This window comes from Pelophylax lessonae (genome assembly GCF_965119305.1).
Source record: "Pelophylax lessonae genome assembly, chromosome: 5".
NCBI lineage: Eukaryota > Metazoa > Chordata > Amphibia > Anura > Ranidae > Pelophylax > Pelophylax lessonae.
Window position 1 is genome coordinate 38,355,952 of NC_138772.1, and position 23,968 is coordinate 38,379,919.

The 23,968-nt window shown below is 46.0% G+C and overlaps 1 protein-coding gene across 1 annotated transcript in view; it reads left to right on the forward strand.

The window, feature by feature from the left end:
- Positions 1-23,968, forward strand: part of DGKB (diacylglycerol kinase beta) — a 905,602-nt gene that overhangs the window by 835,534 nt on the left and 46,100 nt on the right. The window contains exons 24-25 of the mRNA XM_082259056.1: positions 14,827-14,947; positions 20,035-20,095. Of these exons, the coding sequence (XP_082115182.1) occupies positions 14,827-14,947; positions 20,035-20,095 (182 nt within the window). The remainder of the gene's footprint in view (positions 1-14,826; positions 14,948-20,034; positions 20,096-23,968) is intronic.

Sequence of the window (23,968 nt, forward strand, 5' to 3'; positions counted from 1 at the left end):
TGGCCCATTCACTTTTAGACTCTTCAATAACATCGAGTTTTAACATGAGTTGTACTTCTTCCTCAATAGCATGTCGCCGAGCCTCGGGTACCCGATATGGCTTTACCCGGACCTTGACCCGGGGCTCAGTGACGATATCATGTAGGATTAGAGATGTGCGTCCAGGGAGGTCTGAGAACACATCTGTGTTCCGACTAATGAACTCCCTGACTTCCTGGACCTGTTTGGAGGACAGGCTATCTGCAGCTTTTACCGAGGTTACTGCTTCACAGGCTTCCAGAGGAGGGGCTGGACCCTTTTCACCTAGAAACCCTGGCTGGGGGCTGTCGTTCTCGGACAAGTCCCTATCTTTCCACGGCTTTAGTAAATTTACGTGGTACACCTGCTCCGGCTTCCGCCGCCCTGGCTGGTGTACTTTGTAATTTACTTCTCCTATCTTTTCGAGCACCTCATAGGGACCTTGCCACCTAGCTAGGAACTTGCTATCTACTGTTGGTACTAGTACCACTACCCGATCACCCGGGTTAAAGTTCCGGACCCTAGCCTGTCGATTGTAGATCCTACTCTGGGCTCGTTGGGCTGCCTCCATGTGTTCCCGGACCAAGGGCATCACCTTTTCCATCCGTTCCTGCATCTGGGTGACATAGTCAACAACACTTTTGTAGGGGGTGGGTTGTTGTTCCCAGGCCTCTTTGGCTATATCCAACAACCCGCGAGGATGCCTACCATATAACAGTTCGAAGGGCGAGAACCCCGTGGAAGCCTGAGGTACTTCTCGCACTGCAAACATCAGATAGGGTAGAAGCAGGTCCCAGTCCTTACCATCCCTGGAAACTACTCTTTTTAACATGTTTTTTAATGTTTGGTTAAATCTCTCGACCAGGCCATCTGTCTGGGGATGGTAGACGGATGTACGTAATTGTTTTATGTGGAGCAGCTTACAGAGTTCTCTCATAACCTTGGACATAAACGGTGTCCCTTGGTCAGTCAGGAGCTCTTTAGGCAGTCCCACCCGGGAAAACATTTCCATTAACTCCTTAGCTATAAGTTTGGCGGATGTATGTCGCAGGGGTATCGCCTCCGGGTAGCGAGTGGCGTAGTCAAGGATGACTAGAATATGTTGGTGACCCCTGGCAGATTTTGGAACAGGGCCGATTAGATCCATAGCGATTCGTTCAAATGGGACCTCAATTATCGGGAGAGGTATCAGGGGACTACGGAAATGGGGCTGGGGGCTAGTTATCTGACAGACCGGACATGACTTACAATACTCTTCCACATCTCTGAACACACCGGGCCAATAAAACCTCTGTAGTATGCGGTCCTGTGTTTTCTGCCACCCCAAGTGTCCCCCAAGAACATGTTGGTGGGCAAGCTCCATAACAAGCTTGCGGTACGCTATGGGCACCACCAACTGTTCAACCAGTTCACCCCGGATTTGATTCACTCGATATAACATTTCCTGTTGAACAATAAAACGTGGAAACATCAATTCAGCCCCAGGGTTTTTTGGTTTACCATTAATGATTACAACATTTTCCCAGGCCCTGCTTAGGGACGTATCCCGGTGTTGTGCAGTCCCGAAATTTTCCCCGGAGACATTGAGGTCTGCCAACTCAGGGCCGGATGGCAAGTCCTCCACGTCTCCCACCATTACATTTAGTGGGGTCGTGTCCCCCTCTATCACAGAAGCTGTGGTCACCCCTACCGAGGGCCCTTCGGACTCAGGCTCCCAGGGCTCTGGCCTCACACTGGAACCAGGCCATTCTGCTAGGGTTGTCCCTGTCTCAGGCTTGTCAGACCCTTTAACCGTAGGCCACAGTGCCGGAAAACCTGGAAAGTCCCTTCCGATTATTAGTTCATGTGGCAACTTGGTAGCGACAGCCACCTCATGGGTCCATTTGCCGGCCGCTGTAGACAAAGTTACCAGCGCTGTGGGATAGTCCTTTAAGTCTCCATGAATACATACGACCCCGACTCTGCGGCCGGTATATTCAGCAGGCCGTATTAACGCCGTTCTCACCAGGGACACCAGACTTCCTGAGTCCAGCAGAGCCACCGTGTCAGGGAACTAGCCGCATGAATACGCACGCACGTATTGCAAACGCACGTCCGCTAGGGCGAAGACGTGTGCGTGCTGGCCCACAAAGTGGATGTCCAATCCCAGCACCCTCTGGCCTTTAAAAGGATATCTGTGGCACATGAACATTGCTGACTGGTCTTCAGCTTCCTGTTTCCTGTTTCCTGCTTCCTGTGTTTGTTGCTGCTTCTGATCACCTGTTGACAACCCGGCTTGTTCTTGGATTCCTCTTGTCTCGCTCCCAGCTCTGACCTCGGATTGTTCACGGATCTTCTCTTGTCATCTGCCCTGTGTATGACCCCGGCTTGCCTAACCACGACTCTGCTATCTGATCTGCTGACCTCTGGCTTACTGACCTCTGCTTCTGTCCCCGACTACGCCTTTGGCTGTGCCTTGTCTGCTGTGATCTGCCTTGGTGCCCACCTGCTGTACCCAGCCTGCAGAACCTGCTTCCAGTACTTACCTGTTGATCCTGCCAGCTGCACTCTCCATTACAAACTACTTCCAGCCGTGTGCAGTCTGCAACTACCACAGCACTCCTGGGTCCTAGTGCTCACCTCCTCTGGTGTTCACCTGCAGAGATATATTCCTACCATCAACCCTCATCTGGGGCACAGCTGGCAATCCCTGCTACTTTGGGCTTCGTGCTTCCTGTTACCACCTTCAGGGACACCAAGCACTCAGCCGCAAGGAGAGCCCTCTCGGCATTTCGGCTTCAGGACCAGGTACGTGACAGTACCAGTCAGCCACAAAATGTCTGAAGCCGACAGAGGTGCGTCTCCGCTAGAGGCTTTGTGCCAACAAGTTACAGCCCTCACACAAGCCGTACAGAATTTACAAGAAGGCTATATGCAACTAGAAGGTCGCCTGCACAGCATACCCTCTACGTCCTTTTCTGCTTGCCAGAATACCGCACATGAGGTCTCTGCTCCAGCCTCTGCTGTTTTTGAACGCACCGCTGTCATACCCACAGTAGTGGTACCTCCACCTGAACCAAGGGTCCCCATACCCGAACGTTTCTCCGGGGACCGAAGAAAATTCAGAGCGTTTAAAAATGCTTGTCAGTTATACCTAGCTCTGCAGCCACGGACTTTCTCCCTTGAAACTGTCAAAGTCGGTTTCATCATCTCCTTGCTGACAGAAGAACCTCAATCCTGGGCCCATCATCTTATGGAACAAAGTAACCCAGTCCTAGACTCAGTTTCAGCCTTTTTTGAAGCCATGGCACAGCTGTATGATGACCCCCAGCGAATGGCTTCGGCCGAAGCGGCCCTGCACACACTCCAGCAAGGGAATCGGCCTGTAGAGGACTATACGGTTGAATTCCGCAAATGGTCAGCAGATACAGACTGGAATGAAGCCGCACTCAAGTACCAGTTCCGGCTTGGTCTGTCCGAGGCGCTCAAAGATGAACTGGCCCGGGTGGAAGCTCCCACTACCCTTGAACGCCTTATACATTTGGCTATACAGCTTGACCGCCGATTACAGGAGCGGCGCTTTGAACGGACTCAATCTTACAAACCTCCAGTAACCACCACTACACCCATGCAATTCGGCCTGTTGCGGCCTTCCCTGACCCCTGAAGAGAGGATCCGCCGGCGGCAAGCCAACCTTTGTCTATACTGTGGCGGTACGGGACATTTCCTTCGAAACTGCCCTGTGAGACCCAGTAAGTTCCTGTCCTCTCGTCCCACATATGCCTCGGTCGCTGGATCCTCCCCCGCTCATATCATCTTGCCTGTCTCACTGCAAGTGGCAGAAGGGGAAGTCAAATTCCGAGCCATTGTTGATTCAGGCGCCTGCAGTTGTTTTCTGGATCTTACATTAGCTAAGAAATTACAGATTCCACTTAGACCTAAAAGACTGAGTCTTACTGTTCACCTGGCAGACGGCACCATTCCCAAGTCGGGGCCCATTACCCAAGAGACTGAACCAATTCTAACGATTACTGACTCTGGACATCAAGAGTTCCTATGTTTCGATGTCCTCTACTCCCCCTTGTTTCCGGTAATACTCGGCCTTCCCTGGTTGAGGGCCCATAATCCCAAGATTGACTGGTCTAAAGGGGAGATCATGTTCCCTTCAGCCTACTGCCAGCAGCATTGTTTCGCTCCTGAACCATTGGACTCTCCCAGCTGCCTGACCGTTCAGGCAGTCTCAGATATCGGTCAGTATGTGCCTACTAGCTATCATGACTTCCTGGATGTGTTCGATAAGAAGAAAGCTGATGTGTTGCCACCTCATCGCTCTTATGACTGTCCTATTGAACTACTTCCAGGTGCAGAAATTCCTTTTGGTCGGATTTTTCCATTATCAGAAATAGAGCTGGAGGCTCTACGACTCTACATAAACGAGAATCTGGAAAAAGGATTTATCCGTCCATCCTCTTCCCCTGCAGGAGCAGGAATCTTCTTTGTTCAAAAGAAGGATCATACACTCAGACCTTGTGTAGATTACAGGGAATTGAATAAAATTACGGTCAAGAACCGCTACCCGCTACCTCTCATACCAGAACTGTTTCAACGATTTCGAGCTGCTCGAGTTTTCACTAAACTGGATCTACGAGGTGCATACAATTTAGTCCGAATTAGAGAAGGCGACGAGTGGAAAACGGCCTTCCGAACCCGTTTTGGACATTTTGAATACCTTGTGATGCCTTTTGGACTTTGCAATGCCCCAGCCACTTTCCAACACCTTGTAAATGACATCTTTAGAGAATTTCTGGATTACTTCCTTATAGTCTATCTTGATGATATTCTCATTTTCTCTGCATCTCTTGAATTGCATCGTGTGCACGTAAAGAAAGTCTTGTCTACCCTCAGGAAACATGGACTCTACGCCAAGGCAGAGAAATGCGAATTTGAGAGACAAACCATCCAGTTCCTAGGATTGATCATATCCACTGATGGTATCGCTATGGACCCCCAAAAGGTGTCTTCCATCCTGGAATGGCCTGCCCCAGTGGATAAAAAAGGAATCCAAAGATTTGTGGGGTTCGCCAACTTTTACAGGAGATTTATTAAAGGGTTCTCATCCATTATTGCTCCCATTACCCAGCTCACACGTCAACATTCCCGATTTCAGTGGTCCCAGGAAGCCCAGGCGGCCTTCAATAAACTGAAAGCTCTTTTCACCTCCGCTCCAATACTTCGGCACCCAGACCCTGCTCTGCCTTATGTCTTGGAGGTTGATGCCTCCGAGGTCGCCACTGGGGCAATCTTGTCACAATGTATGGGGCCTAAAGCCTTGCTCCATCCGGTAGCTTTTTTTTCTCGGAAGCTGAGTCAAGCAGAAAGGAATTATGATGTCGGTGATCGGGAGCTACTGGCTATCAAAACAGCCTTAGAAGAATGGCGATATCTTTTGGAAGGAGCTGCCCATCCAGTGATGATATTTACAGATCACAAGAATCTGGAATATCTTAGGACTGCTAAACGCCTTAGGCCTCGGCAAGCACGGTGGGCTTTGTTCTTCTCCCGATTTAATTTTCATATCACCTACAGGCCAGGGTCAAAAAACGGCAAGGCCGATGCACTTTCACGAATGTTTCCAGAGACCCCTGAAATAGCCTCCTCCAGTACCATCCTTTCACCACAAAACTTTTTGTTGTTGCAACCTGATTTAAAATCAGCCATCCAGCAAGCTTCCACTCAGTGTCCGGAGTCTGAAGTTTGTTCCTTGAAAAAACAAGACAATTTTTTCTGGCAAAATAACAAGATCTTCGTTCCACAAGAAGCAAGGACCCTAGTCCTGAAGGCATGTCATGACCATCAATTAGCGGGTCATTTCGGGGTACACAAGACCATTGAGCTCATTCAACGATCTTTTTGGTGGCCAGGCCTGAATCAGGACTGTAAGGATTATGTTGGCTCCTGTACTACGTGCCTTCGTAATAAGGGAAGTAACACCAGAGCCTGGGGCCTGCTAAGGCCGTTACCAATTCCTGATTTGCCCTGGAAGATGTTGTCAATGGACTTTATAGTGGACCTGCCTCCGGCTGAGGGATTCACATCCATCTTTGTAGTCATTGATCGATTATCTAAGATGTCGCATTTTGTGCCTATGGTGGGCACACCTTCAGCCACAGACACGGCTCAGGCTTTTATTAAAGAAGTAGTGAGACTTCACGGCTTGCCCAAAAGCATTGTATCAGACAGAGGTGTGCAATTTACCTCCAAATTCTGGAGAACCCTTTGCAAAGCTTTAAATATTGATGTCTGCTTGTCCTCAGCCTACCACCCACAAAGCAATGGTCAGACAGAGAGGACCAACCAGACCTTAGAGCAGTATCTTCGGTGTTTCTCCACCTTTTCACAGGACAACTGGGTATCTCTGCTCCCCTGTGCTGAATTTGCCTACAATAACTCAGTGCACGCGGCCACCAACCAAACCCCATTCTGGGCTAACTATGGCTTTCATCCATGCTTTTTTCCAGATTCTCTGCCAGAAACTGATGTGCCCGCAGTACAAGATAGATTAACCTCCATCTTTACGAATTACCAGACCCTGCAGGAGGCAATACAAAAGGCCCAGGATGACTGTAAAAGGAATTATGATAAGAAGAGAAGGGAGAACCCGGCCTTCAAGGTTGGTGACAGAGTGTGGCTGTCTACGGCCAACCTAAAACTCCCCTGTCCTTCTCGTAAGCTGGGACCAAGGTTCATCGGACCTTTCGGAATTAAAAGAATCATCAATCCTGTGGCTTTCGAACTTTCTCTTCCGCAATCTTACAAAATTCACCCAGTCTTCCATGTGTCTCTTCTTAAACCTGCTGTTCCAGATCGTTTCCCAGGAAGGGAGAACCCACCGCCACCTCCAATTACTATTGGCGAGGAAACTGAATTTGAGGTGGAAGCAATACTGGATTGCAGAAAGCGAGGAAGACATATTCAGTATCTTGTTAAGTGGAAGGGATATCCACCTGAGGAAAATTCATGGGAGCCTGAGGTAAATATTCATGCCCCCAGGTTACTGCAAGAATTCTTCAACAGAAACCCTGAGAAGGTGTCACGTTTGGGCATCCGGAGGCTGCCCATAAGGGGGGGGCACTGTCAGGGAACTAGCCGCATGAATACGCACGCACGTATTGCAAACGCACATCCGCTAGGGCGAAGACGTGTGCGTGCTGGCCCACAAAGTGGATGTCCAATCCCAGCACCCTCTGGCCTTTAAAAGGATATCTGTGGCACATGAACATTGCTGACTGGTCTTCAGCTTCCTGTTTCCTGTTTCCTGCTTCCTGTGTTTGTTGCTGCTTCTGATCACCTGTTGACAACCCGGCTTGTTCTTGGATTCCTCTTGTCTCGCTCCCAGCTCTGACCTCGGATTGTTCACGGATCTTCTCTTGTCATCTGCCCTGTGTATGACCCCGGCTTGCCTAACCACGACTCTGCTATCTGATCTGCTGACCTCTGGCTTACTGACCTCTGCTTCTGTCCCCGACTACGCCTTTGGCTGTGCCTTGTCTGCTGTGATCTGCCTTGGTGCCCACCTGCTGTACCCAGCCTGCAGAACCTGCTTCCAGTACTTACCTGTTGATCCTGCCAGCTGCACTCTCCATTACAAACTACTTCCAGCCGTGTGCAGTCTGCAACTACCACAGCACTCCTGGGTCCTAGTGCTCACCTCCTCTGGTGTTCACCTGCAGAGATATATTCCTACCATCAACCCTCATCTGGGGCACAGCTGGCAATCCCTGCTACTTTGGGCTTCGTGCTTCCTGTTACCACCTTCAGGGACACCAAGCACTCAGCCGCAAGGAGAGCCCTCTCGGCATTTCGGCTTCAGGACCAGGTACGTGACACACCGCCAAAGTGTCTCCCACTTCCACCTGACACAGATGGTTACTGTCTATCACCTCACCAGTGCCTGTGGCGCATAGCTTTCGTGCATACAACGAGTGGCGGTGTCCATAGTTAGTCTCCATAGGCTCGTCCTCTTGGGGACACTCAGCCCTCACGTGACCTGGCTCCTGACACCGCCAGCAGACTATTGGGGCCGGGCGTACAGGGAGTACGTCTTGAGTGTGTCTCATTGCCACCAAGCGTTGGGTCTGGGCGGAGATTTCCGGGGTTTGACTGGCCCCCTCCCCCCTGTACATCCCTGTAAGTTCTTGGTGGCCTCATAGCGCTCCACCAGGTCAACCATATCCAGAGCATTGTCAGGAGAAGCCTGGCCGATCCAGTGCTGGAGGGGATAAGGCAAGGCCCTCCAAAACATGTCAGCCAATAAGCGGTCCAGCATATCAGTGGGCTTTAACAGATCAGGCTGCAGCCATTTTTGCAATCTGTGCAGTAAATCGTAATATTGTGGCCTGGCCGGTTCGGCCGCTTTGTAGCCCCACTGATGCACTCGCTGAGCGCGGACTAAGACATTTACGCCCAGTCTCGCCAGGATCTCACCTTTTACGGTCGGGTAGTCGGCAGCTTGGTCATCTGTCAAATCGAAAAACACCTGCTGGGGTCCAGATGCCAGGAACGGAGCGACCACCTCAGCCCACTGGTCACGGGGTAGCTTCTCCCGGACCGCCACTTTTTCAAATATGGCGAGGTACGTCTCGACGTCATCCGTGGGAGCCATCTTGGGTATCGCTGCACGGACCGCTTTCCGGGCATCATGCACTCCCCGAGGCACCCCAGACTTTTCCAACGCCAACACATGTTGCAGCAGCCGTTGATTAGTCTCCTGCTGTGCACGCATAGCCTCCTCATGTCTTTTCTGCTGTTGCAGGTTAGTTTCCCGCTGTAGCTCTATGGCCTGCTGTTGTCCTAAACTGGCCTGGGTAAGCTGCCTTATCAACTCCTCCATCTTTTCCCGTGGCTGCAGCTTAGCAGGCTTAATATAGGACATGTACAGTCACGTTCAGCAGATCAAAAATATTTTGGCGTCTTACGCCAGCCTCACTGCGCTTGCCCGCATCCGAGCACCAAATGTGGGGATTTGCTCTGGTAGGTAGGATTTGCGGGTGCAGTATAGAGGCAAAACAGATGGTTCTTCAAGTTAATCAGGAGTGTTTTATTTACACTTCAGGAACACAAAAGTAACAGTCTTTCTTGGTGTTTAACTCACACCCAACAAAAAGGAAAACGACAGTCTTTTAAGGCAGGTTTTAAACACAGCAACAAGTCCATTCACCTGTGTATCTTTGGTGCTGTTCACACACAGCAAAGGATCAGTTCACCTGCTTGTAACTTTTCCAGCATCAGCACTGACTTCCACAGCCTTCTGGTGTATGGAGATCATTCTCAAACACCTGTTAGACTGTCTGCCTTATAAACCCCAGGCAGGACCTGGCCTGGAGCGTGGGGAGCAGCCACCCACCCATACCTTAACTGCTCCCAATAAGAGCCGGCCCGGATTCGGCTTTGCAGCCACACTAAAATAAAAAAATTGTCAAACAGCACTAGCTGCTGCTGACACAGAATTACCGGCTCTTATCTCACCGAGGCCAGGAACCTCGGTGACACGTATCTTCCGTCGACCACGGATCCATGTGCCCTGCCACAATATATATATTTTTTTTTTTTTTTTTTTATTGAAAATGTGCAATTTACAAGCCTCAGTGCCGGTTCACACATATGTGCTCTGCAAATCAAATGAGATGTCTGTGCGATGCAAATTGAGCCGTACAGATTGTGTATGGCTGAATTTGCATCGCATTCTGACACGACTCGCACAGGACCCTTTTTTGGGTCCGCACCAGAATCGGATCGCATGGGTGTTTACACACTATGCGATCCGAATTCATGTCCGAACTGACAGTTCGTACTGCGATATGCGACCTGTTCTGGGGGTGTCGTTAACTTCGTATTGACACCGCCCAGCGATTTGAGTATGGCAGTGTGAACTGCCTGCGAGTTGAGTGCGATGCGGGAAGCCGCGGTGGATTCGCAGGGTTCCCCCATTGCATATGTGTGAACCGGGACTCAAACAGAAACAGAAAGGGGAAGATTTACAAAGCTTGTATCTAACCCACTACCAATCTTTCCTTTTACTGCATTATTATGTCTTTGTATCTAATGCCATGCAGTTTTAATCACATTAACATATATGTAACTATTACCAAATCATTCATTTATAGTGGAAGTAATTTGGATTTAACTGTTAGCCCCGGTTCACACTTGTGCGTGTGCGGGGTTCGCATGTAATGTCGGAGCGCACTGCTCCGACATTACATGTGATCAGCTGTGCGGTGCGAGTTTAGCCATACAAACTGTATGGCTAAATTCGCATCGCTCCCGCAGCAAACACGCACAGGAGGCATTTTTGCAGCCGCATCAGGATCGGATCGCACAGCGGTTCACACTTGTGCGATCCGATCCTGTGCGAACTGCACGATCGCACTGCGATATGCGATCAAACTGGGGGTGTCGTTAAGATTACATTGACACCCCCAGCGTATCGCATATGGCAGTGTGAACTGCCGGGGGTGCGTGTGCGATGCAGGAACAGGCTGCGAATTCGCAGCCTTCCCGCATCGCATATATGTGAACCGAGCCTTAATCAATTAATCTGTATAGAAGAGCTGCAATGAAATATAGAAAAAGAAAATAAAAGAACAAAGAAAGAAAACAAAAATAACATAACATCAAGAAATATCCTTTATATTGGTAATCAGTGGTGGCTGGTGCTCAATTTTTTTTTTTTTGGGGGGGGGGGGGCAACAAACAAATCCCCCCCCTTACTTGCACCGCCACACCCCCCTCCCCCCCCGCGGGCGACGGATGGGAAGGCGGCACTTGGCACCCCAGATGTTTTGGAACTACATTCCTCATGATGCTCATGCACTCTACAATGTATGTAGAAAAAGAAATAGCCGCACATCCAGGGATTCCAATAAGTTTCAAATACCTTTAATTCCAAAATGTTGCAAGTGATGACACCAAAGACACCAACATGACGTCTCGTAGACGCGTTTCACACATACATCATGTGCTTAATCATTACAATGACTGTAGCTGACTATAGATCTTAAATAGACCACCCCAATGAAAACAGGTGTACCGGGGGCGGTGACGATCAGCAGTTGTGCACAACTCAATTAATCACCTAACCTCAGCCCCAAAAAGCATCTCAGTGGTGATTTAAATATAAAAATCAAGCTGAAGGTCCGACCTATCGTGTATACCATGAACTCATCCATATACACAAAGACATGGACCAACAATACATAAGAAAAACGTTTAAAAAAACGTTTAAAAAACGTCTAAAAAATACCAATCAAAATCATTGGAAAAAATGTGAATACATACAACGTAACAAACAGAGAAGAAAAATGACTATAACAAATATAAGAACCTTTGTATAGTATGTGTATGCACCTGTATGCCGGTATACACCCACACACACCTGAATACACTTCGTATATAAATATACAAAAATAGGCACATAAAAATCATTGTGTCTTCCATATGGTGTACTATCACCACAGAAGGATGCATGAACTCATGCATCCATGTATACATTACAAGGAAACTATCCCAACATATTAACCACTTAAGCCCCGGAGGATTTTCCTGCTAAAAGACCAGGGGGTATTTTGCGATTCGGCACTGCGTGACTTTAATGGACAATTGCGCGATCGTGCGACGCTGTACCTAAACGAATTTGACGTCCTTTTTTTCCCACAAACAGAGCTTTCTTTTGGTGGTATTTGATCACCTGTGCGATTTTTTGATCACGCGCTATAAACAAAAAAAGAGCGACAATTTTGCAAAAATAGCAATATTTTTCACATTTTTTTATATGAAATTCCCCCAAAAAAAAATGTAAAAATCAAAATTTTTTAAAATTTTTGGCCAATTTGTTTTATCCTACCTATGTTTGGTAAAAAAAATCGCAAAAAGCGTATTTTGATTGGTTTGCGCAAAAGTTATCGCGTTTACTAACAAAGGGAAAGATTTTTGTTGTTTTTTTTTTAACGCGTAATGGCGGCGATCTGCGATTTTTTTTGCGGTACTGCGACATTGCGGCGGACAGATCGGACCCTTGACTGACATTTTTGACACTTTTGGGGTTACCAGTGACATTTCTACAGTAATCAGTGCTATACATATGCACTGTTACTGTAAAAATACACTGGCAGTGAAGGGGTTAACTTTATTTGGGAGGGAGGGGCTGTGTGTGTCCCTAGGGGCGTGGTTTCTACTGTGATTGGCTGTGGCTCTAGCTGTAAGGACACTGATCAACGGATCTACATACTAGATCCGTGTGATCAGTGTCTTTACAGCGAGGAGAATGACAGGCAGCTTGTTTACACAAGCTGCCTGACATTCTCCCTCTCCCCCGACGATCGCCGAGTGACCGGCGGACATCGGGTCTGCTGGTCACACGCGCGGGGGGGTCCGTGACCGCGCGGGAGCGGGAGCGCGCCTCCGCGGGCGCGCGCTCGCTCCCCAGACCCTCCCAGGCTAGTGACGTTAATTAACGTCACTCTGCCTGGCAGGGGCTGACCGCCGCAGTAAATCTACTTGCGGCGGTCGGCAAGCGGTTAACCATGCGGACACATGTAATCCAACCAAAAGGAAAATGAAATCATAATGTAAAATACAGAAATCCCCCGCTCCATCGCGGTTCAGTTTTTGCGGTCCCGGTAATTCGCGTTTTTTTTTGTAATGCTATTTTACTATATAAATCATTAAAAATGAAATATTTTTGTGTTTTTCATAGCTCTTGCTATGTCTCTCAGTATCTTTTATGTGTTTAAATAAGTTTCTATTGTTTTAAAAGTGTGTTTAAAGACCTGAAAATGCTTTTACACGTACAGTGACAGTAAAATAAACATGCCTACAATGCATTTTAATAGGGTTTTTCTATTTCGCGGAATTTCACTTTTCGCGGCTGGGTCCGGAACGTAACCCCCACAATGGAGGGGGGTTTACTGTATACACAAAAAGTTTTTTTGTGGAAATGTGCCCATACAGAAATGTATGTGGATATCGGAACACCAGCATGATCATAGATATGAAAACATAGATCTTGTAAAAATACTGTAAAAATACATGGCATAGAGCAATGTGAAAAGAGGAAAAAGGAAGGGAGGGAGGGGGAGGGGAAGGAGAGGGGAGGGGGGGGAAGAGGAAGAGAGGGACTACCACAACACATGACTGGATATGTTATCAGATCTAAAAAGGTACCTGGATCCCAAAATAGTGGGGGAAAGGCAACCACTAAATTTACTCATAAAAATGGCTAACATCCTACTCGAAGTTAACCACTTGCCGACTGCCTAACGCCGATCTACTTCGGCGGTCAGCCCCTCACAGGCAAAGTGACGTAGGGCTACGTCACTAGCTTGTGAGGGTCTAGGGAGCGAGCGCGCGCCCCCGGAGGCACGCTCCCGCGTGGTCACGCACCCCCCCCCCCGCGCGTGTGACCAGCGGACTCGATGTCTGCCGGTCACTCTGCGATCGGCGGGGAAGAGGGAGAATGTCAGGCAGCTTGTGTAAACAAGCTGCCTGTCATTCTCCTCGCTGTAAAGACACTGATCACACGGATCTAGTATGTAGATCCGTTGATCAGTGTCCTTACAGCTCAAGCCACAGCCAATCACAGTAGAAAGCACGCCCCCAGGGATACACACAGCCCCTCCCTCCCAAATAAAGTTAACCCCTTCACTACCAGTGTATTTTTACAGTAACAGTGCATATGTATAGCACTGATTACTGTAGAAATGTCACTGGTAACCCCAAAAGTGTCACAAATGTCAGTCAAGGGTCCTATCTGTCCGCCCCAATATCGCAGTACCGCAAAAAAAATCGCAGATCGCCGCCATTACGCGTTAAAAAAAAAACAACAAAAATGACAAAAATCTTTCCCTTTGTTAGTAAACGCGTTAACTTTTGCGCAAACCAATCAAAATACGCTTTTTGCGATTTTTTTTACCAAACATATGTAGCATAAAACAAATTGGCCGAAAATTGTAAAAAATTTTGACTTTTACTTTTTTTTTGGGGGGGGGGGGGATTTCATATAAAAAAATGTGAAAAATATTGTTATTTTTGCAAAATTGACGCTCTTTTTTTGTTTATAGCGCGTGATCAAAAAATCGCACAGGTGATCAAATACCACCAAAAGAAAGCTCTGTTTGTGGGAAAAAAAGGACGTCAAATTCGTTTAGGTACAGCGTCGCACGACTGCGCAATTGTCCGTTAAAGTCACGCAGTGCCGAATCGCAAAATACCCCCTGGTTAGGAAGGGGGTAAAATCTTCCGGGGCTTAAGTGGTTAAGCGGGATGCAACTCTGCAAATGGAAGATCCAAAATACTTCCTTACGGCAAAGGGATCGAAAAGCATCGCCCCCTCGCCTAGGGTCTTAAAGGCAACTGCCTCATTCCTATTAATGCGATTAGAGGAGAAGCGTTTTAACCTCAGGCAACGTGAGTGGTTCTTTACTGTTAGGGCTACAAGATTGTGGAATTCTCTACCACAAGAAGTGGTTTCTGCGGGAAGTATGGTGGCTTTCAAAAGACTCTTAGACGTACATCTCAAGGATCAGAACATTGAGGGCTATGTGAGATGATTACAGCCACACACACCCACACAGGTTGAACTGGATGGACTATTGTCTTTATTCAACCTCACCTACTATGTAACTATGTAACTATGTAACTATTAAAGCTGAAGCAACACTGTTCTTATGGTGAGTTATAATCCAAGCAAAGAAAATCACAAGAAATCCTTATACAATGTGGAAATCACTCTACATGTGATCAGGAGGTTATATATATTTTGTGCTGTCATTTCAGATCTGAGTGATCAGCTGCTGGAAGTGGTGGGACTGGAAGGTGCGATGGAGATGGGTCAGATCTACACGGGGCTGAAGAGCGCCGGGAGAAGACTTGCACAGTGCTCTTCTGTGGTTTTACGGTAATAATAGTTTCATGCTGTTAAATTGACAGATTAATCAGTAATCGCCACTGATTGCTTCTAGCAGAGAACCCACCGCTGAGAGGCAATTTGCACAGTTTTTCTCTGAGGTTATATGGCTGCAGTGCAAAGCAGATAGAGAGGCTGTCAGACAATGCTCGGTCAAAGGGAAGCAAATACAAATAACCTTCCTGAAAAGAAGAAAGGACTTCTGGGTAATGTCATTTTTACATGGCAGTCCAGTTGGTGAATGCTCCACCCAATAGATGTTCAAAGAAATTTCACAGCATTTGCTAAACCAAATATTAAACTCCTCACCAGAAGATACATATGTGCATCAAAAGCAGGGCTCCTGCTAGAGATCATGCATGGAACCACGTACTGCCTACCAGACTGGACTCCCCCCCCCCCAGGCATGTGGGTGAAGGTGTATAGCACCAAACTCAGACAGTGTGCATTTGGGCCGCTTACCCCCACCTGCATGCCTGTCAAATTAGGACCCGTAGCTGTGTTTGTACTGCCGCTATGTCCCCATGGAGTGGCTCTAGCTGCATGAACAAACCACTCATTTACACAACCAGAATACCAAGAGATTGAGGACATTCCTCGATCCCTTTTTCTGCACCCTCAGCTGCACTGCAGAATGAACCAACAGGAAAACTTCTGTACAGAAGCTACTTGTTCATTCACAAATATAAATACAGTATCTCTCAAAAGTAAGTATACCCCTCACCTTTTTTTTGAATATTTTATTAGACCTTTTCATGTGACAACACTGAAGAAATGACACATTGCTACAATGTAAAGTAGTGAGTGTACAGCTTGTATAACAGTGTAAATTTGCTGTCCCCTCAAACTAACTCAACACACAGCCATTAATGTCTAAACCGCTGGCAACAAAAGTAAGTACACCCCTAAGTGATAATGTCCAAATTGGGCCCAAAGTGTCAATATTTTGTGTGGCCACCATTATTTTCCAGCACTGCCTTAACCCTCTTGGGCATGGAGTTCACCAGAGCTTTACAGGTTGCCACTGGAGTCTTCGACATCATGGAGCTGGTGGATGTTAGAGACCTTGCGCTCCTCCACCTTCCGTTTGAACATGCCCCACAGATGTTCAATAGGCTTTAGGTCTGGAGACATGCCTTGACACCATCTGAACTGAATAAGTTTATCTTGGTCTCATCTGATCACAGGACATGGTTCCAGTAATCCATGTCCTTAGTCTGCTTGTCTTCAGAAAACTGTGGGCTTTCTTGTGCATCAGCTTTAGAATAGGCTTCCTTCTGGGACGACAGCCATGCAGACCAATTTGATGCAGTGTGTGGCGTATGGTCTGATCACTAATAGGCTGACCTCCCACCCCTTCAACCTCTGCAGTAATTCTGGTAGCACTCATACGTCTATTTCCCAAAGACGACCTCTGGATATGATGCTGAGCACGTGCACTCAACTTCTTTGGTCGACCATGGCGAAGCCTGTTCTGAGTGGAACCTGTCCTGTTAAACCGCTGTATGATCTTGGCCACCTTGCTGCAGCTCAGCTCCGTTTCAGGGTCTTGGCTATCTTCTTATAGCCTAGGCCATCTTTATATAGAGCAGCAATTTTTTTTTTCAGATCCCCAGAGAGTTCTTTGCCATGAGGTGCCATGTTGAGCTTCTAGTCAACAGTATGAGAGAGTGAGAGCGATAACACCAAATGTAACACACCTGCTCCCCATTCATACCTGAGACCTTGTAACACTAACGAGTCACATGACACCGGGGAGGGAAAATGGCTAATTTGGCCCAATTTGGACATTTTAATTTAGGGGTGTACTCACTATTGTTGCCAGTGGTTTAGATATTAATAGCTGTGTTGAGTTATTTTGAGGAGACTGCAAATTTACACTGTTATACAAGCTGTACACTCACTACTTTACATTGTAGCAAAGTGTAATTTCTTTAGTGTTGTCACATGAAAATATATAATAAAATATTTATAAAAATGTGAGGGGTGTACTCACTTTTGTGAGATACTGTACTGTATATAAATGAACACCCAGACGATCTGTACCCATTGCTTACTGTGTTCATTCAAGAAATGAAGCGGCCAGTAAATATGACATGTTTACTGCCCCCCGTCTCCATCATGATACCCGTCAGTGCTGCAAGGGGGCACACAGAAGAATCCGATCGGAGCTAAAGAAAGGGGATCCGATTGTGGAGGGGGTTGGTGAGAATGGCGGGGGGGGGGTACGACACACAATTACTGGGACCAAGCGGGGGGGAGAGGAGGAGAAGATGGTTGTAAAGCAGGGGGAGTCATGGGGATCGCTTCCCGTAATTGCTCCCCACCCTGCCAGTCTAGTGAACTGCCAAAAAGCTGTATGGGCCCCTCATTAAACATATAGTGCCTGGGCCCTGTACGGGAGGACTGGTACTACCCACTTATCAGTGGCCCTAAACAAAAGAGATCCACAGTAATGGCCCACAGTCAGAGATAAATTTAGAACCCTTGTTACATTACTCACAATATCCTGTTCAGATTTTTCTGCTTCTTTACTAAGAAAAAGTAATGGCAGGTATGTGAGACACCACTTACTTGTGGTCTTTGAGTTTGCAGGTCAAAAAGAAAGACGAAGCATGCACATCTATACAGGAACATGTAACTGTCAACGTGTTTTAGAGAGGTGACTCGCTCCTTCATCAGCATTAGCTCAGGCAGGACCTCTCCGAAATAAGATGACAGTTACAGTTTCCCATGTAGATATTCATGCATGATTTGTCTTCCTGACCTGCAAACTCGCTGGCCACGAGTAAGCGGTGTCTTACCACCAGACATACTCATGGTGAACCTATATGAGTAAAGGAGCTTCAGGTGGAGGAATAAACAGAGGAATCTGATCAAGATATTGAGGATGAATGTAACAAGTACTTCTACTTTACCAGGTAACACTGACTGTGTGCCAATACTGGGTATAAATTGTTTCTCTTTGGATACACAATTCAATTATCTCCTGATGAGAGGGGATATGATAGCAATATACAAATACCTAAATGGCAACTCTTGCATAGGGAATAAAATATTCAGTCTCAGGGAGTGTAAGAAGACGTAGAGGCACTCAATAAAATTGGAGCAGAGGCAGTTTACCCTTAAACTGTGTAGGGGGTAAGGGTATGGAATTCACTTCCACTATTGGTGGTTTCAGCAGGAAGTATTGATAGTTTTAAAAAAACGATTGGATGGGTATCTTAGCAAACACAATATGCAGGGATACAGGAAATGATTTTTGACATGAACACACACACACAGGTTGAACTGGATGGACTGATGTCCTTATTTAACCTTATCGACTATGTAACTATGTAACAGCTTCCACACTTCTGAGAAGGCTTTTCCAAAAGTTTTTGGAGGCTGTCTGTGGAAATCTGTGCCAATTCAGCCAAAATACCATTTGTAAGGTCAGGTGTTGATGTTGGATAAGAAGACCTGGCTCACAATAGGCATTTCAGCTTATCCCAAAGGAGCTCAGTAAGGTTAAGGTCAGGTTCCTCCACACCAGACTCATCAAACCATAGTTACATAGTAGGTGAGGTTGAATAAAGACAATAGTCCATCCAGTTCAACCTGTGTAGGTGTGTGTGGCTGTAATCATCTCACATAGCCCTTAATGTTCTGATACTTGAAATGTACGTCTAAGAGTCTTTTGAAAGCCACCATACTTCCCGCAGAAACCACCTCTTGTGGTAGAGAATTCCACAATCTTGTAGCCCTAACAGTAAAGAACCCCCCATGTTGCCTGAGGTTAAAACGCTTCTCCTCTAATCGCATTGTATGCCCTTAGTCCTTATGCAATCCCTTCGACTGAACAGCTTTTTTTCTAAGCTGAGATCCCCATTGAGATATTTATAAATTGCTATCATGTCCCACCTTAGGCGTCTCTTCTCCAGGTAGAATAAATCAAGCGATTGCAGACGCTCTTCATAGTGAAGGTCCTCCAATCCCCTAATCAGTTTAGTTGCCCTTCTCTGGACTCTCTCCAGCTCCAACACATCCCTCCTGAGGACTGGCGACCAGAACTGGACAGAATACTCCAGATGCGGTCGGACCAGAGTTTTATAAAGTGGAAGGATTATAGTTTTATCTCTGGAATACATCCCTTTCTTTATGCATGCTAATATTCTGCTGGCTTTGGCAGCTGCCGCTTGACATTGCATGCTATTGCCTAGTCTATCATCGACCAAGACTCCCAGATCTTTCTCCATTTTTGATTCCCCCAAGGGTTCCCCTCCTAACGTGTATTGTGCTTTTATGTTTTTAGTCCCCAAGTGCAAAACCTTACACTTCTCCACCATGGAGAACCATGTCTTTATGGAGCTGACTTTGTACACAGGGACACAGTCATGCTGGAACAGAGAAGAGCCTTCACCAAACTGTTACCACAAGCTTGGAAGAGCACAATTGTCTCAAATGTCTTTGCGCAATACCCACAGGTTTTCCACATTTTGTGTACAACTAAGAAACTAGTTCAACTCCTAGTTTAGAGTCCAGTGTTTAACTCTTACTAGAGATGTGCATAATGGAAAAATGTGTTTTGTTTTGGATTCATTTGTTAAGTTAATCATTTTGTTTTTTTTATATTCATTATGTTAGAATGATTTGTTTTTGTAATTTGTTTCATATATTCAGATTTTGTTTCATATATTTGTTATTTTTTATTATATATTTTTATTCATATCTATTCTGTTCTATTCTATTTTATTATTTTCTATTATGTTTTATTTTAATTTATTCTATTCTATAATTAGGAATCATCATTTTTATTTCACTTTTATACCTTACTGTGTTTATTGTAATATCTTTCCATTTCAAATGCAACTTAATTTTCAAATTTAACTTAATTTTAATTTCAAATTCAATTTCGAATTTGGGTAATTTATTTCAGCATAATTTATTTTGGTTTCATTGAAATTTGTTTATTTTATGATTTGGAAATTCTGATACATCCAAATCTCCAAATAAAATTTGAAAATTCCATCCAAATTTTGATTCGTAATAAAACAAATTGCCACTGTCTAACTTACCTGCATTTTTTTTTTTTTAAGGACCAGCAAGTCACTTCCCATGCAGATAGATGGAGAACCTTGGATGCAGACACCATGCACAGTAAATAATTATCGTTATTTTTGGGATATATTTGTGAACATAATCAATGTACAGTGGACCACAAGCCAAAATGGTTTCAGTTTTGGATCGGATAGAGAAGGGTTGGAACTTTTTGTCAGGTTTTTATTGTCGTCTGCTTCCCGCTAGGGTAATCTGTGCAGAAGGATCACAACAGCAAACCATTTTTTTTTAACTAAGGGAAGCATAGACTCCCTGTTAAAGCCAAACTCCAACCCCAACTCCCCCATATGAAAAGGTGTAACAGAACAATGCAAGCAGTGGCGAGCCCGTGTTGGTCAGGACTGGCCACGTGACTGCACTGACCAATTAGAATATTTTTAAGGCTCCTTTCTTCTGGGAGGGTGTCCTGGAGCAAAGCAGAGATTCTAATTGGTCAGCGTGGTCATGTGGCCAGCGCTGACTGATGAGCACTCACTGTTCTAAGTAATATGCTGCTATACAGCCTTCAGCATTGTTTTTTGAAATTTGAAAGTGCCGAATCATTATACCAGCTGGAGAGGACATTAAAAGAGGGGGATTATAAAAAGGGGGGGGGTGAGAGTTAGCGAACCTTTTATTTTTATTTTTTTTTTAAAAAGGTTAATTAGCCCTTTGAATCAGGCAGATGTATTGCATTACAGGCTGCCTTTTTGGGCAGCCACATTTTATTTTATTACATTTTTTTTATTTTTTTGTATGTTTATAATAAAATGTATATTATACACTTACTAAAAAAAAAAAACTTTTAAGGAACACGCGTTAATCAGAGTGTAGCATCAAGTCAGTTAAACTCCTGGGATATTAATCTGGTCAGTTAAGTAGCAGAGGGGGCTGTTATAATCAGTTTCAGCTACTTTGGTGAAATAAACAACAGGTGCACTAGATGGGCAAAAATGAGACAACCTCCAAAACAGGAATGGTTTTACAGGCGGAGGCCACGTACATTTTTTTTCCATGGAGGGACGCACAGACCTCTACAGGCTAGACAATGGCACCCTGACTGCCATTAGGTTTTGGAATGAAACCATTGGACCCATTGTCAGACCCTACGCTGGTGTAGTGGGTCCTGGGTTCCTCCTGTTGCACGACATTGCCCGGTCTGATGTGGCAAGAGTATGCAGCCAGTTTCTGGAGGATGAAGGAGTTGATACCAATAGAAGACCTCTGAGACATTAGGTTTAGGTCAAACCGACGCCGCCGGGTTGCAGTTTAGTCTGTTCAGTAGTTCAGTGATGCCCTGGTCCAGATCTGGGAGGAAATACCCAAAGACACCATCCATCGTCCCATTAGGATCATGCCCCGACGTTGTCAGGCATGCATACAAGCACATGGGGGCCATACAAACTACTGAGGACCATTTTGAGTTGCTGTAATGAAATTTCAGCAAAATGGACTAACCTGCTGCATCATTTTTTCACTTTGATTTCTGGGGTGTCTTTGAATTCAGCCCTCTGTAGGGTGATCATTTTCATTTCCATCAAAAGATGTGGCATATTTTCCTTCCTAACACATTACCCAGTCCATACCAGTATAGATATCCAGCATGAGATTTTTCCCCTTTGAGCTCTGAAGTGTTTTCAAAGTGTCACTTTAATTTTTTTGAGCAGTGTACAGTATAGATATATAAATATATTTATAATAACATTTATTTATGTTTATTTATTTATTTATTTTTATCGATTTTATGCGTGCCTGTTTAGGCAGCCCATAGATGATTTGATTATCTTTCCTTCCACCATGTCAGTGTTGATGGGGAAATGCCTCCTGCAGTGCTATTGTGTTCTGCCAGTGGGGCGCAAGGAGCGTCCCCAATTGACAGAACACAATGATTGGCTATAGCCGCCAGCTGTAATCACATGGCAAAAATCAGACAAGCTAGTTGTACCCAAGTTGATCGATGGATTGACTTGGGTACAATTAACCTACGCATACATGGATTGAAATTTGTCCGGTCCCTGCTGAACCAGCCAAATTTCAATCCATGTTTGGCCAGCTTTACAGTTTTTTTCTCTTTAGAAAACAGCCACAGTCTGAGTAGAAAAGCCTGTCCCCTTTCAGCATGCTGCAGAGAAGAACTCTTGGTCCCTGAGTAAAAGCAGTCATCCCTTTGCAAAGGTCCAACATACCTCTATCCAGAATTAGAGCACTCCAATCAGCAACACTCATGCTTCCTGCAAAATGCACAGCCAACACTTTATCGTCAATGGCCAATGGATTTCCAGGTGACAACTCCATACCAACCAAGCCTTCCAGTCTATCTCCTTTTGGCAGAAGGTGCAAGTAGCACACTTCTTGCAATCGCTGCCCCCCCCGGAGGCTTTTTATGTTAGGCGCCTCACGCCTTTCGAGACCTTTTGCACGGAGTTCTCCCCTTTGCAACATGCGGTCTCATTGCTATACCAATTACTGATAACCCCATACCTATGTACCGGCCCCCATATATCACGCGTTGGGAACAAGAACTGGGATTGTCCTTTAGGGATTCACGGGTGGAGAGACTCCTGTTCTTCTCTTACAAAACCTCCATATACTCTAAACACCAGGAAGCAGGATACAAACTCTTGACTAGGTGGTATTATGCCTAGTCACAGATTCGTAAGATGTTCCCAAGCTGTTCCGACCTTTGCTGGAGATGTGGGGAGGAGCCTGTTTCCCTCCTCCACGTCTTCTGGTCATGCTGCCTTCTGCAATCATATTGGTCGGTGGTATTGGAGCTCATCCAGAAATTTACCGACCATAAGCTCACTTTGGACCCTGCACTCTTTCTGCTGCATCATCACCGGTTTCCGAGGACGTCCTACATTAAATCCATCTTGCTGATACTGATTACATCGGCTAAGAGCTGTATCCCCCTACTCTGGAAGCAGACTCAACCCCCCTCAGTGGCCGTCTGGCTGAAAAGGGTAGCCTACATCAATGAAATGGAAGATCTTGTTGCCACAGAGAAGGGCACGAGGGATCAGTTTCTTGATCAGTGGTTTTACTGGCATGAATTTGTGTGCTCCGAGTAGTACAGGAATCTCATAACTTAGATTGGCTCTCATTACGCGTCATGGCATTTCTACATCCCCCCCTTTTTTTTCTCTTTCTTCCTCTTCCCTCCCCCCCTTTTTTTTCTCTTTCTTCCTCTTCCCCCCCCCCCTTTTTTTTCTCTTTCTTCCTCTCCCCCCCCCCCTTTTTTTTCTCTTCTCTTCTTTTCTTTTCTCTTCTCTTCTCTTCTCTTCTCTTCTCTTCTCTTCTCTTCTCTTCTCTTCTCTTCTCTTCTCTTCTCTTCTCTTCTCTTCTTTCCTATCTTTCTCCTCTGGCTAATATACAGCTTTTTCCTGCACTTCTCCATTTCTGAGTACTTTTTAGTGCTCTCTTTTCCTACTTGCCACATGAAAAAATTTGGCCTCGGGTATGCTTGCATTCTGGATGACATTTTTGTGCCTGTGCTTGTGGTCACCCATTGGGCTGTGTACCATCGCCTTCATATGCTGGCCAGTAGACAGATGCCGGTGAGGGTGGTGGTCGCACCGCCCCCCCCGCACGCCTAGATGTTCCTTTATCTTTTAATTTTGTGTGACATGGCGCAGAGAGACTTGGTTATAATTACTTAGGCTGTCTTTTACATTATACATATGCCATATCTGCTGGAATGATATACATTGAATGCTCCCCGGACCAGTTAGGTTCATGTCTTGATCTATGCCACGGATGGCACTCATTTGTACTTTAATGCTATGTCTCGTTAATATCCCTGTATACTTTGCATACCTTTAAATAAAGAATTTACAAAATGCACAGCTATAGGTCTGACAAAGTTTGTGTGTGTGTGTGTGTGGAGGGGGTTCTGGGGGTGTCAGATCTCTGCAGAGAGACCACTGCTTCCAC